Here is a 13,747-nt window from a genome sequence, read left to right as displayed (position 1 = left end):
TGACTCGTCTGCCAATGACTTCAAGTTGGTTGTGTTTTAACCAGTGATTGTTGCGCCAAACTGTTTACAAAGGGACACTTGCTTGCGACGCAGCAAGTGCCTGCTAGTTGACCTACCGGGCGGGACGATCAGTACTTCCCCACATAAAGAGCTTAGTTCTGATTGGATCGCTTCCCAAATCATCCTGCTTACATTTTCATCTCGTTTTTATTCGTTAACGAATCTGTTGAAGTGTAGTGGTGCCTGGTTGCTGCGGGGGGAAATCAGCGTTACGGGTGCAAACTAGCAACGACACATGCGTCGGTGTAGAAAGTCAATTGCACCGGATTGATGACCGTTTGCACCATTGCACGATCGTGATTCATTTGAGAATGAGAACGAGGGAGGAGCTGAGTCTGACCGACTCGGCTGAGAACTGTGCATTCGCGATTCGTTTGAACGAGAACGAGGGAGGAGCGAGTATGACCGACTCAGTGACTGAGAACCTGGTGGGATTTATTTATGCTGGAGACTTTCAAAATCAAGCTTACATTAATGTATTTCTATTTGTTTGACGTGTCATGGCACGAAAAGCAGTTTTACCTGGCTGGCTTTCCATCCCAGGCCATGCCAGAAAAAGGAAAATTCATGAATTAATTTCCAATCAAACTGGGTGTCTTTAAGTAGGCCTACAACTCTAATTTATACCTCATTTAACCCTGTCTTGTCCAACTAATCTCTGATACAACACAGGCATATTCTAATGTGGCCTTACCTGCTCACAGGTAAAACAGTTGGATGGCATAAGTAAAAAAGTATTTTCACAAGTGTGTGCGAAGCTGTATAGAATACATGATTTTAGTTGTCCCCCTACATTTAAATGTTTCACATCCATTCTTCAGAAAATCTGGAAAGCTGACAATTGCTAGGTTTAGCAATTAACCTTAAAGATGGTTTACAGATCACATCTAGTACTATGTTATTATTTAATCATTGTTGTATCCAAAAGCAAATTGTGGTATACATTCACCAAAATAATCAAAACATTCGTAACTCATTTTCCTTTTTGTGCTGAATGGTCTTACCTACCTTTTGTTTACCAATACTTTTATGTAGGCTACATAATTCACGAAGACCAACTAGTCCCGGAAAATGGCAACACAGAGTTGAATACCACCACAATAGCTTTATTTAAAAACTGCTTACCGGTAGAAAAAGTGGAATACATCAAGCAAAACAAGAGGTTAAGATACAATTCCCTTGTATCTTCAAAACTCTAATGCATCGACCTGTAAGGGGCCTTACACACTCGCTATTTATTCAGAATCCTAGTAGGTTTGTATGAAAACGTGGGATACACTTTGCATTAGTGTCCGGTTAGTGTAATAACACTAGTAAACAATGTAACGTTTAGCTTGTAATTGAGTTGGGAGTGGGGGGGGATGAGTCAGATCAAATGTAGTAATTTGTCTCAACAGCGTGTCCTTTATATGCACTACCTATGACGTTAATTTAAATGTATGAGAAGGCGCTGTCGCAATTGAGCAACACACACACACCCTATCCAAACTGTGTGGATAAAGGCTGTTCCAAAACATACATATTGGAGGACATGCTTGTTACATTGTTCATTATGTGTAATACCTAACCCTTAAACTAATTCAATGTTACAAAAATTGGTCATGTTAATGATTTTTTTAAAACACAGGAGCAAATTACAGTACGACCGAATAAATAAATAAACAGATAGCACAAACGCAGAGTAACTGTTTGGTTCCCAGAGTTGTATCGATAACGTAATCCTCAGACGCTTCTTGGCGGTGCCAGTTATCGGGAAGGGCACCGATGTAGGGCAGGATTCCAAACAGTGGGGTGCACCGGGTAGAGCGCGTACCATATAGGCTCAGTCCTGATCGCAGCGACCCGGGTTAGATTCCTGCCTGTGGTCCTTTGCTGCATGTCCTCCCCTCTATCTCCAATACCTTTATAATTATCTCACTGTATAAAAAAAATGGAAAAAAATATATTAAAAAAAGAAGAATGAAGAAGAATTCCATACAGTGCGTGAACAAATACCAGCGATGCAGTGGGGCATCATGTTCAAAACCATTGCTATTGCCCTCGTCTGTGGATCTCCTGGTGTATTTTGACGTTACTCAGGGCAGTGAAGCATTTCCCGCATGTTTCGCACCTGTAGGGCTTGATCCCGCTGTGAAAGCGCTCGTGGCGGACACAGTTGTCCTGGCGGGAGAACAGCTTGCCACAGATCTGACAGCTGAAGGGCCGCTCCCCCGTGTGCACGCTCTGGTGGGAGTTAAGCCGGGTCCTCTGCGTGAAAGACTTGCCGCACTCCTGACACTTGTAGGGTTTTTGAGTCCTGTGGTGGAAATGACCGTGGCTGGACTGCGGAAGTTTTTGGTTGGCTCGCCAGCCTCTCGCCATCTTCACAGCCATGGTTGGTTTTCTACTGGGGATATTGTCCCCAAAGAAGTTGCCCACGGAATTCCACCTCTGGAGGTCTGCCGGTAGAAGTCCCGCCTGTATAAGACGCCGGCATTGCATGGCATCGCCCTCGCCCTCACCAGACAAATAGGGGAATTCTGTTGAGGTGTTAGACTGCAAAATTGTACTTCCTGTGCACATTGGTGGTACCTGGGGCACTTCCTTCATCAGTGACGCACCGGAAGCCTTGGGTGCCCCGGCTGAATTCCAGTTGGTCGTTGTTCCATGTTGAGCCGGATCTGTTGGATGGGTTTGTTCGACAGACACGTCCTCAAAAACAGTACTGGATGGCCACGAAGAGACCATGTCCTCTTCAGGGTTAAAGGCCAACTTTTCGATCTCTGCTATCTCTGTATTGGTTGTATTCATTAGTGGAGGCTCATCCCTCTCGTCCAGTGGCTCGGACTTGACCTTCACTCGCGGGTCCATCTGCTCATGGATATGGTCTTGCTCTGCTCCGTGGGGTATACTAAAATCATGTTCAACTGCAAAACAAACAAAGCAAATGTGGTTTCTATCCCCTCTAAGATATGAGAGTGCTAGACTGGTTTCCTGACTAGAAGTTTGTGAAACGGGATGCTTGTAATTAATTAGCTTGACTGTTGTATTGACATTAAACCTTGCATAAATGTTGAACTAAGGACCGCTACGGTTTTGTTTGTTTTACTTTGGAATAGAGAAGGAGCTTAAGGATGGCAGAACTGGACGCACTGAGGATGTACTCGTGGGACTTACCTTTATCTCTCCCTTGAAGCCCGTACGCTCCAAACGCATTGATCTCTTCTGTACATCTCGTGGCTTCTGCTTTAGCGATGGATTCTTGCGCTTCAAAGAGATCCACTTCCATCCGTCTCAAACTTCTTTTGAGTTCTAGTATTTCACCGTCTCTCTGACTAATCTCAAGTCGTAGTACGACCGACTCGTCCTCGACCAGCTTGGTTATTTCGGCTACCGCTGCCTTTGACAGAACATCCATTATTGCCGACATTTGTACACTAAAATGTGAAGGGGAAGACATCGTGTCCACGAATTAAAAACGTCAAACAAGCACCTGTCGATTAAAAACATATATGTTTGTATACTGTCTGGCACTGGGTTTGCCTTATTTTGTTGACGTCCGGAGAAAATGAAGGACGGAAATAGTGTAGGAGGCGACCGTAATGCTCATAATAAAAGTGACAGACAAATACTTGTAAGATGATTTTATTAAAAAAACAAAAAAAAATAAGAATTACAAGTGGTTCCTCGCACTTCGTGCTTGGCACCTAATAATTATTAATTTGTCAGGGTAAAAAAATATTTCTTCCATTAAATTAGCCTAATTAAAAATACTTCAAAAATAGGTCAAAAAAGGATTTCTGTTAAATCAATAAAACGATTAAAATCTTTATTGCATATTATTGCATGACTACATACACATGCACACAGAAACACACACACACACACACACACACACACACACACACACACACACACACACACACCTACAATTATTACCATATTGTAGAAGAAAGAGTTTACAGTTTACGCAAATTAGAATACAAAACATGTTGTACAGTTGGCTCCATGCAATACAGTGCATCATTCATATCCCCAATCCTTCTGCTTCTCTCTGTCACTGCTCTCTCTCTCCCTTTCTCGCCGCAGGGTTGCTTTGGCGACCGCCTCATCAAAACACATACTGAGTGGATTGTTTTTAGCGCTGGCATCCTTCACTGTGATATCCTCCCAGTCCCTACTCCTCCTTTGCCTCTCCACTACTGCTAGCCCCTTCCTCTGCTTTACTTCCACTTGTTTCTCATCCGCACCCTCTGCTACTGCTTCCACCTCCCCAACATAAATGATATCTAGTGGGGTCTCTTTTTTCCATTCCCGCTCCCTGTCTGGGACCCTGCCCTCACTGCCCTGCTGCTGCTGCTGCTGTTGATGCTGCTGTTGCTGTTGCTGCTGCTGCTGCTGCTGCTGCTGCTGCCGGAGATTCAGTGCTGTTAACCTGCAGTGCTGGGGTTTTGGCGGCACGACCGGCACCGACCGGACTTGGTAAACGATAGACGGAGATTGGTGGGAAATGACCAGCTTTCTACCGACACCTATCTCAGACCCCACTCCTGAGTGGCCTTCAGAGCCCTCCTTTAACGTGTGGCGCTTTGACTCTGACATGTCTCGTTGACTTGTGTTTGTTCCTTCGGCTTTTCTGTCCATGCTCACCAGTGGTTGAGAATGGTCTCGGGTGCTCCCTGCATCCTTCCTCTCCTTTTCAGGAGCTTCTGGTTCACCAAAGGGCTGGATCATTTTACCGTCTCCACAATCTGACAACTTCTCTTGTTCATCGTGGTTTTTACCATCTTCTCTGTCATGCTCATCATTTGGTAAGCTTTCCTCTGTTGAATCACATTCTATTGGCTCTAAATCTTCCCTTTTCCCTTTGTCTTTGCTGGCTTGTTCATCAAACACTTCCCCGGACCCCTCTATGGGTGTTTCTGTGATCCAAGCTTCGTCTTTCTGGACCATCTTTTGCTCCTTATTTTCTTTCATTTGTTCGTCCAAAACATCAACATCGAGCTGTGCCATAACCTCAATGTCTGTTCCCCCTTCTCTAGACTCCTGTTCTCCCTCTCTTTGTCCAATTTCTATTTCTTCTGAAGAACCAACTGGGCTCACACTGGGCTCCGCCCGCCATTGAACCATTTCACACGGAACATCTTCGCCTTTGTGGTCTAGCGTGCAGACGTCAGCCTCTGGCCCTTGTTCATCTCTCTTGTATGCAGGCACTCTCTCGGGCTCTCCATCTGGAGTTCCGGCCTGGGTCTCCTCACCTACGTCATTTGTCTCTTGCCTGACCTGATTCCACTCTCCCTGAACACTGTCCATTCCCTCATCTTCCCAAACACAGAGGTCTGACGGGGGGGCGGGCAGTTCTTCGCAAAACTCTGGAGACACATCAAGGATTCCATCTGGGACGTCACAAGTCTCTATCTGAGAAGGTGGAGGCGTCGTCACCTCAAGTGAACCACTCCCAGAGTTGTTCACACAACTGTGGTCCCCTTTGACTCTAACCTCCGCCGTTGCTTCGCTGCCTGTGAGGACTTTGGTTTGCAATGAGCTCTCCCAAGCCGCTGCATGCTCTGAAATGAGGGCTGGGGGGTCTGATCCACCTGCAGCTTGACTGGTATGGACCACAAGGAGGTCTCCTGTTTCCCCTCTGGAAATGGGAGAGGGTGATAGAGAGGGAATTATTAGGTGAGACTTTTAATGTGGGAGTTTTTAATAATATGTGCTAGATGTATCAGTTCATCTTACCTTTGATTTGTCATTTTTGTTTGTGCTTCGTCTTCTTCACAGCACTCATTTTCAACGATGACCATGGCCTCGAGCGCTGCGGCCTCAGAGCTCTGCAATAGGTGGCCAGACTCTTTGTCAATGAAGGGGTCGACAAATTGGTCAGCTGGAGGTGGAGACGGGTCCGGACAATCTGAGCCAGTCCAGCTCAGGTTGTGGAACGCATAACTAGAGGGGAGACTTTTGTAGAACATGCCCTCGTCTTCATTATCACCGCCATCCTCTTCAAAACAACCGTCATCGTCTTCATCATCTGTATTGCAGTCGTCCTCTTCGTCGTCTTCGGAGGAGGACTCGGGCGGACAGAAGTACGTGCTCATGAAGGGCAGGCTGAGGGACTTCATCTGTCTGTTGGAGAGCCTCTGCAAAGGCGGATGGTGTTGGTCGGGCAGGTGAGGTCCGGGGTTGGGCTCCGAGTGTCGGTGCAGGCGGTGGGGAGAGGGTTGTGTCTCCCTGGATGCCCGGGGGGAGCTGCAGAGAACCAGCCTGTGAGCTTCCATTTCCTCGTACTCGTCGTCCTCATAACCGGGCGGTTCCACGGAGAACTCGTTCAACTGATTTTGAGGGGGGGGAATACAGAAATACAGTAAGTATCCGGTTGGAATGGCACGTTGTCTGGAGCCTGTCTACACATTAACGTATGAACTACTCTTTCTGTTTCTTGAATTGGGTCTCATTCAGGACATCCACCAATAATAAATCTAATAAAGACTGTACTCTGTACTAACGCACCGAAATCATAACTTCAGCATGTTGTTCTTTGAGTTGTTTGAGTTGCTGTCAGCTGGATATAGCCTTTGTTAATGCGCTCCATAAATGCTACCTCTAACAACAGGTTAGAGGTCAGTCCAGAATTTACCAGAACTATGTCAGCACTGATTATGGAATATTAGGAAGCATATCCTGAGCACTGTTGCCAAACTAGCTAGCCATGACATGTGAGTGTTTGTAGATGAGTAAGGTGAGTTGTTTGATTATGATATATTCAGATATGTGCAGTTGTTTAAATACGCTGCCAGGCCTCGGAGTGAATGGGCCAGTGTGGCTTTCGGATTAAATAATGAAAGGAGATTGCAGTCACCTATAGCAGCAGCACAGACACACACACAAACCTGATTTGAGACACTGCAGTCTATATGGTCCAGGAAGTCAAAGCTTTCCTGAACATAACCTGAGAGCTCATGGTCAGATCCCTCCAGTCCAGGGACGTGTACAACACTGGGCAGCTCTGGTGAGCGGTGGACTCGGTTCTCCATCCCCTCACCCATCATATCTGAGAGTAAAGTCAAAATTAAGACATTAACATTACACACATTGTGCACACATTTGATAAAAAAGATAACACCTAAAGATGATGAAGCTGATGCAGGCACCAATCCACTGCAGGAAAATTTGTCTGACCTTTAGACATGCAATAGCAGAATGTATTCCTTTAATTGCTGATGGACTATCATTTTTATAGTTTGTCGTTAAAATGGCAGCAAACGTACAGATATTGTGTGTGGGAGATACTCAAAGTAAATACTGGTCCCAGCATGAATGCATTTGTGGAATAAGCATCACTAGCAATGTGACAGCTATCATACATAAGCAGGGTTCTCAATTACCCATGTATTCATCTTCAGTGTCTTCAGGTACATATTGGTGCAGGTCAGAATTCACAATTTCAGCACCTTGTTCTCCATCCGGGACTTGACCTCCAATGTTTTCCACAGGCTTGACCTGGTCATCGTCCATGACCCCCTCGTCTTCGCTCATCTCCTCACTGTCTCCCTCCTCTTCCCCACCGCTTTGCACATCTGGCTTCCAATTCTCCTCGCTCTTGTCTTCTTCCGGATGATTCTGTTCATCTTTCTTGTCCTCTACCAAAGTCTCTGTTGTGACAGCAATTTCTTCTCCTCCTCCTCCTCCTCCTCCGCCTCTTTCTCCTATGAATTCTCCTCCTCCATCTTCTATGACTCCTCCTCCTCCTTCTTCTATGACTTTTTCCCCTCCTTCTCCTCCTACTCCACCGCCTTTTACAGCTTTTCCTCCTTCTCCTCCTCCTTCCTGCTCCTTCTTCTTTCCGCTGACCTTCCTCTTCCTCTCCACCTTCCCACCTCCTCTCGCTTTGCCGTCAACCCGGCCTCCTCCGTCCCTGTCCTTGCCGCAGTGGACCACCCTGTCCCCTCCGCCCCCCTGCAGCACAACCAGGGCCATGTTGGAGGTGATATGGAGGGGCACGGTGACCGTGTGGGGCTCGGAGATGTGCATGGCCGCCCGACGGCCCAGCTTGGCCGAGGATTGGCCCGGGGATCTGGAGGGGGTCGCCGGCAAGCCGTCTCCTCCCGCCGCTGTGCCGCCACCCCCGATGCCTTCCGGGTCCAGGGCACTGTACGTGCCCTGGGTCCCCCCACCACCGCCCAGGACGCCGGTGCCCCTGCGATAGGTGACGGCATACCCGCTGCCGCCCGTGGCACCAGCAGGGGGCCCGGCCTCGGCGCCGGGTAGGGCACTGGGGATGGCCCCAGACCCGGACATGGAGGAGGAGGGCTGGACCGGGTGCCTGGATCCTAAACATTTTATTGAAAAAAAAAGAGAAAGGTGTGTTACACTATCCAGGGCCCATAGGAAGTGGTCCACAATCTTGGATAATTATATTTATTTAGAGGTTTCTGACAATGGTATGTCCCAAAAAATAATTTGAAGAAATCATTTAAATGAGATCTTACACAATACTGTGAGGTAATACCTTCATCATGTAAAGAGGATGTTGTAAACTCTCTGGCCGACTAGGTAATTTGCTTATATGGCCCAAGATTGTAATCCATGTCACAGCTCACATTTAAGAGCTTAAGAGAGTAGGCATAAAATGTATTCCAATTCCATTGTTAATGGTCAGATAACGTGTGGTGAAAGCTAACATTTCCCTAAACAACCACTTCATATGCATTTTTATTTATATCACACAAGAATGGATGGTTTTCAAACAATGAATATATACATGCATTTGAAAGTTGATCCCTACACTCAACGTAAGCAACATCAAGTTCAACCAACCAGATGTGCAGTGAACAATCGGCACTTGCTGATAAGAAAAACTAAATTGTGTTGAGCCCAATAAAAACTTGATTGGACTTTTACATTATAAATGTAGACCCGTGCTCACAAACTTATTTTTAATATGCTGGTAAGATACAGAAAAGTTCCCTGTTTAATCATGAGAAACCAGACACAGAATTTTCTTTTAACTGTACCTTCATTTGTATACGTTTGAAGGCTGAGGGAGTCCATACTTCTGGCTGGCCTCAATGAAGACCTGTCTTTCTCTGATAGAAGAACACAAGAAAGACCACATGCAGGATTAAAGAAGTTGGAGCAGTTGTCCCTCTTGTGCTGCTGCCTGATAAATGACAGCAAATCTAATTGAATTACCTTTTTGAGAGTTCTTGCTTCTTTTCCACGGTTCGTGGAATCGTCCCCCGATGTTGAAGATGGACATCCATTTCCTGCCCTTGAGAGACCCCTTCCTCCTTATTTGGATAAGGATAACACACACACACAAGCCCACCCCCACCCCCCCCCCCCCCCCCCACACACACACACACACAAACACACACATGCCGGCATTTACTAAGGTTGCAAAATATCCACATACACCCTAATCATTGCGAATATTTGCTACATTAGGATGAGCACCAACAAAGATGCAAGCTTGGTTGCATCAGTGAACAGATAACCCTCATCTTTTATATACTGTAATACACAAGGATAATTCTACATACTTGTCAGTGCCTTCAATAATCGCATGGTAGGATCTCATGGCAATTGGACCATCGCCAGGGCTTATGTGGCCGTAGTGGGCCATATTTGGAGGATGGTCCCGAATGATTGGTTCCTCCGGACCAAACGTTGCAGCTGGGGAGGGTAAGGATGGCCGCCTAGCCTGTGGTACATCTGGAACACAAAGTTACATTAGAAAAAAAACTATCACTGGAATATCAAGATTTGCTTGCAAAACATATATCAGTCCACACAAAAACATCATATCCTATTACACCAAGATACACTGTGAAACATCTTGTAACATTTTCCAACAACCTAATTCACATTTGAGCACATTTGATGTGATTCAAAGTTCTAGTTGTAAATACGACACTAAACCCGTGATTTTCATGGCCCATGCTCGGACTTTCACCAAATACCGTCCATGTGTCGGCGCTCTGGACACGCACCTTGCCCACTGAAGAGTTGAGAGACGTGTGTGAGGATGAACTCCACCACGATGGACTGCACCCTCACCTCCATGAAGGCTGCCGTACCGTTGAACCCAGAGTTCTCAATGTCCTTGGACCTTCACACACACACACACACACACACACACACACACACACACACACACACACACACACACACACACACAAAATACATTTAACCAAGAAAATGTCATTGAGGTCAAATTTAGTTCCAATAAAACGGTCCATTTAGGTTAGTCACCTTGAGATCAAATAACTTGTTTTTTTCTCAAGTCAATCAGTTATGTTAATTTTATCCAGACCCTCTACAGAAGCCACAATTGAAATCTGTTTCCACAATGTTTGTTTTTTTTCTCCAGTATCTAAAAACCAGATCAAAGCAAAGGCTTTGATACAGACCACTCACAGATCCCTTTGATCACCACCCATCTATAAGTAGGTTTTAACCACCCCCTCCCCCTGTGACTCCTGAATACTGTGTCATTAATCTGAATATTAAGTTAAAGTCATTGTTAAACCAACCGGAGGAGATTGGGGGCCCAGACGATGGCCAGGTTCCTGGAGTGCATGTTGGTCTCGGAGGACCGGGAAGCCATTCTCACAAGGTGGCACATGAGAAACTCCAGAGTCCTCGGAGGAGGCAAAGATCAAACACAAATGGAGTTCAAACACTAACATTAATAAGATACCTACTAATGTGCCCCCTTTTACAGTTGACATCCACTCTCACTCTATATTCTCTGTCTCTACTATATACGTAGATATGTACCTGTAATGAAGGGGAGGAAGCTCCTTGAGCACATCTCTTATCTTCACCAATCTCTCTTCCTCCAGCTTGAGGGCCACAGCCTCCTGTGCAGAAACGGTTGGTTTTCTAGTCACCGTGTTTCATATTCCATATGTTCAACCTTGTTTGGTCCAACTTTTTGTGAATCACAAAAGAATTCTGCACACACTTGTTTCCGTTATACATACATGTCTCACGTTTCCTTTAAATGTATTTTTTTTCTTTTGGTTTCAATTTGTTTCTGTACATCCTCCCCCCACTTATGGCCCAGACTAAGTGGCACCGTATACATGTACTGTATGTGTTCTGCTTTTGCCATCAGACGAAAAAAAACACTAATGTTTATCACTCACAGCAAACTTGTCATAGAGGTTGTAGGTGAGCAGTGGGTTGGGCAACTCCCGGAAGTAGGCCTTGCACAGGGAGCTGACACAGTGGATGTCCTGCAGGTACAAATCCTTGTGGAGGTCCGGACTGGCTTCATTGTCAAACTCACTCCTGGGGAACACCGGTACTGACATTCACATCATGCATCCAATGCATGTCGACATACAGTACATATCACGTGCATCTGTCATATTAGGGACAGGCACACACAGGGGACATTTGCACCACCTACGCACCTGAGTTTCTGTATATTGGAAGATACCCCGGACAGCCGGTAGATGCCGTCGACCACTCCGTGCTCCTCGAGAAACTCGCTGCAGATCCGCAACACATGTGGAACTGTGGATTGATGGATGGATGGATGACAGATAGTCATAGTCAAAACATGATGTGAAACATCTCAGGTTGAGATAAGAGGAAAAAAGACATCCAGATATATATTATGCTTCTTTGCATTCAGGTTGTAGCACAATTTGTAATTTCCCTCTCTGAAAGGAAATAAAATGTAAAGCTTACTTAAAATCAGGGGTGGGGTATATGGTAGTAGCAGGGGCATACTATGTGGCATACTTTCTATTCTGTTTATCCTTATTTTGTGCATAGTTAGCTAGATCTCCTTAAAGTCAAGTGACAAAGACATCACTTCCTACCTCCTTGGTCTAGCCTCACCAAATAAACCTCAAAATTTGTGCAAAATATGTTTTCTTGATAAAAAAAAAAAGAAGAAGAGAAGAGTGCTGAGAATTGAGTGCTTGGCACTTGGTTCTATGAACATCCTTACTGTACCGACAGCAATACATGACAAAAGCGTCTGCTAAATGCCCTAAATGTAAATGTAATGTAAATGAGTGGAATGGAACCAAGCGGAAGGCCCCAAAGCTGCTTACTCTCTTGAGAGGAGGCGGCCAGATGTTCCTGCAGATCACAGCCGAACACCTTCTCCTTATTGGCCCCCTTCCTCCGGACTCTCCGCATGTCTTCCTGGTCCCTCCCGCCGCAGCTCTACTCACATCCAGACCGCCGTGCTCCGTTTATGGGTGAAAGTGAGTGAGGGAGTGGCTTTGGCCCCCTAGACCCCTGGAAGAGTCTAACCAGCAACGGTAGGTTTTAAGGTGAGCCCGGGACTGTCTCACATCCTTCAGGGGTTGGACTGCTTTCTTTTGGCGGTGTTATGGTGCATCGTCAATACGTCCAAATACGTAGACTTCTTAATTTGTTGGCGTTTACTGAGTTGTGTCAAGACTGTCGTCCACCTGTTTTTGGGGCAGGTGCAACCTGTAAATTCAGAGCCAAAAAACTGTATCGGTTTTCTACATGCAAATGCAGTAAGCTTCACAGCACTGACTGAATGACGCGCAAACTCAACTTTAAAAGTAAGCTTTCATTCAAATTTTTATTGGCAGACCCCACCCTTAACAAGTTCTCCTATTTTGCTGCGTAACCAAGTTCCTATCCATTCAGTCACGTTTCCTTTTCTCCCAGCGCTTATGCAGAAGTACATGTCACAAAAACCCTAAAGAAACCTTTAACTCTGACCGGGGGTTGATGCATGTTACATCTCTCCATCATGAGGCCAGTTGTCTGCCCTACAGCCTGTCAGCCTACAGCCATTTTGGGATTTTGACTATCCCGGAAGCCTAGCATGATCTATGATCATGTCTGCAATGTTGAGCGAGCGGAAATGGAGTCAAATAAAGTGATAACTAATGCCCGTCTCTGTATTCATCTGACCTCTGCCACACCTGACTCTACCTACCCTTGTTTCGGCCCTCCGCCCTATTTCCCTAAAGAGCGTTAGTAGAAGTTTAAAAGTAGAACAGTTGAAAGGATCATCAGAAGACAAACATTTACCTACCTTCACACTGCAACAGCACACAAATGGCAGCAGCAACACGCAACACAGTGACGCAAGAAACCGCTATACTTCCCCTGCTGACTTCCTGAGTATCTCTGCTTGCCTTGTATGCTCTCTCTCTCTCTCTCTCTCTCTCTCTCTCTCTCACACACACACTCTCCCTCTCTCTTTATGTATGTAAAACATTATTACAGACCATCCTATCTCCACATAAAATCTATTTCTCATATCTTACCACTTTGTGAGTCTCTATTTTACTTTAGAGGAAGGAAACTGATTCATTTTTATTGAATGTTAATGTTGGTTATGGATCCTTAAGGTGTCCTAGGTTTTGGGTTGATATCTAATGAAACCTCATGCTGTATATATTACAGTTACAGTAAGATTAAATTATTAAATGGTTTCATAAAATGCACAAACACAATCTAATACAGGTGTATTTTAGAAATTCAAATCAGCAAATGGCCAATCAATATAGGCCATTTCTAAAAGATTATATCACACTCTAGATCTAGATGATGTTTTCTAAATTATTTGATTATCAGCAATATGACCTAGTCTGAAAAAAAAAAAAGAAGTGTAGTGTATGTGTAAGTGTAGGCCTATTTTTTAAACAGTCCATGATCCCTATGTACTACAGTCTGGATCATTTTGGATCCTGCA

General features: G+C 45.3%; 2 protein-coding genes across 4 annotated transcripts; both read right to left on the bottom strand.

Moving 5' to 3' along the window:
- Nucleotides 1-1,196: 1,196 nt before the first annotated feature.
- LOC311360633 (uncharacterized protein) lies at nt 1,197-3,583 on the bottom strand. Of its 2 annotated transcripts, XM_084480733.1 has the most exons (3): nt 3,217-3,583; nt 2,171-2,966; nt 1,197-1,977 (listed from the first exon to the last, which is right to left on the bottom strand). In XM_084480733.1, the coding sequence occupies exons 1-3, from the start codon at nt 3,497-3,499 to the stop codon at nt 1,908-1,910; spliced, it is 1,149 nt and encodes a 382-aa protein (XP_084336859.1). In that variant the 5' UTR covers nt 3,500-3,583; the 3' UTR covers nt 1,197-1,907. The 2 variants fall into 2 exon arrangements, with proteins under 2 accessions (XP_084336859.1, XP_084336858.1); XM_084480732.1 differs by having other exon boundaries at nt 1,197-2,966.
- An 85-nt stretch (nt 3,584-3,668) lies between these two features.
- arhgap30 (Rho GTPase activating protein 30) lies at nt 3,669-13,145 on the bottom strand. 2 transcript variants are annotated; one of them, XM_084480856.1, is made up of 14 exons: nt 13,085-13,145; nt 12,117-12,504; nt 11,466-11,568; nt 11,196-11,340; nt 10,825-10,907; nt 10,578-10,685; nt 10,035-10,153; nt 9,585-9,756; nt 9,235-9,332; nt 9,057-9,128; nt 7,428-8,372; nt 6,933-7,093; nt 5,782-6,374; nt 3,669-5,683 (listed from the first exon to the last, which is right to left on the bottom strand). In XM_084480856.1, the coding sequence occupies exons 2-14, from the start codon at nt 12,202-12,204 to the stop codon at nt 4,063-4,065; spliced, it is 4,308 nt and encodes a 1,435-aa protein (XP_084336982.1). In that variant the 5' UTR covers nt 12,205-12,504; nt 13,085-13,145; the 3' UTR covers nt 3,669-4,062. The 2 variants fall into 2 exon arrangements, with proteins under 2 accessions (XP_084336982.1, XP_084336983.1); XM_084480857.1 differs by having other exon boundaries at nt 7,494-8,372.
- Nucleotides 13,146-13,747: the final 602 nt, after the last annotated feature.

Source organism: Micromesistius poutassou (genome assembly GCF_964030765.1).
Source record: "Micromesistius poutassou genome assembly, chromosome: 16".
Lineage (NCBI taxonomy): Eukaryota > Metazoa > Chordata > Actinopteri > Gadiformes > Gadidae > Micromesistius > Micromesistius poutassou.
Note: the sequence above shows the minus strand (reverse complement) of the source record. Positions and strands in the feature narration are given on the sequence as shown.

Excerpts from the sequence above, each read along its gene's own strand:
- arhgap30 (XM_084480856.1), bottom strand. The coding sequence starts at position 12,204 with ATGCGGAGAGTCCGGAGGAAGGGGGCCAATAAGGAGAAGGTGTTCGGC. Across the intron at positions 9,333-9,584 it reads ATTATTGAAGGCACTGACAA|GAGGAAGGGGTCTCTCAAGG; the intron begins GTATGTAGAATT and ends TATCCAAATAAG. Across the intron at positions 8,373-9,056 it reads TCAAACGTATACAAATGAAG|GATCCAGGCACCCGGTCCAG; the intron begins GTACAGTTAAAA and ends TAAAATGTTTAG.
- LOC311360633 (XM_084480732.1), bottom strand. The coding sequence starts at position 3,499 with ATGTCTTCCCCTTCACATTTTAGTGTACAAATGTCGGCAATAATGGAT. Across the intron at positions 2,967-3,216 it reads GCTTCAAGGGAGAGATAAAG|TTGAACATGATTTTAGTATA; the intron begins GTAAGTCCCACG and ends TTTGTTTTGCAG.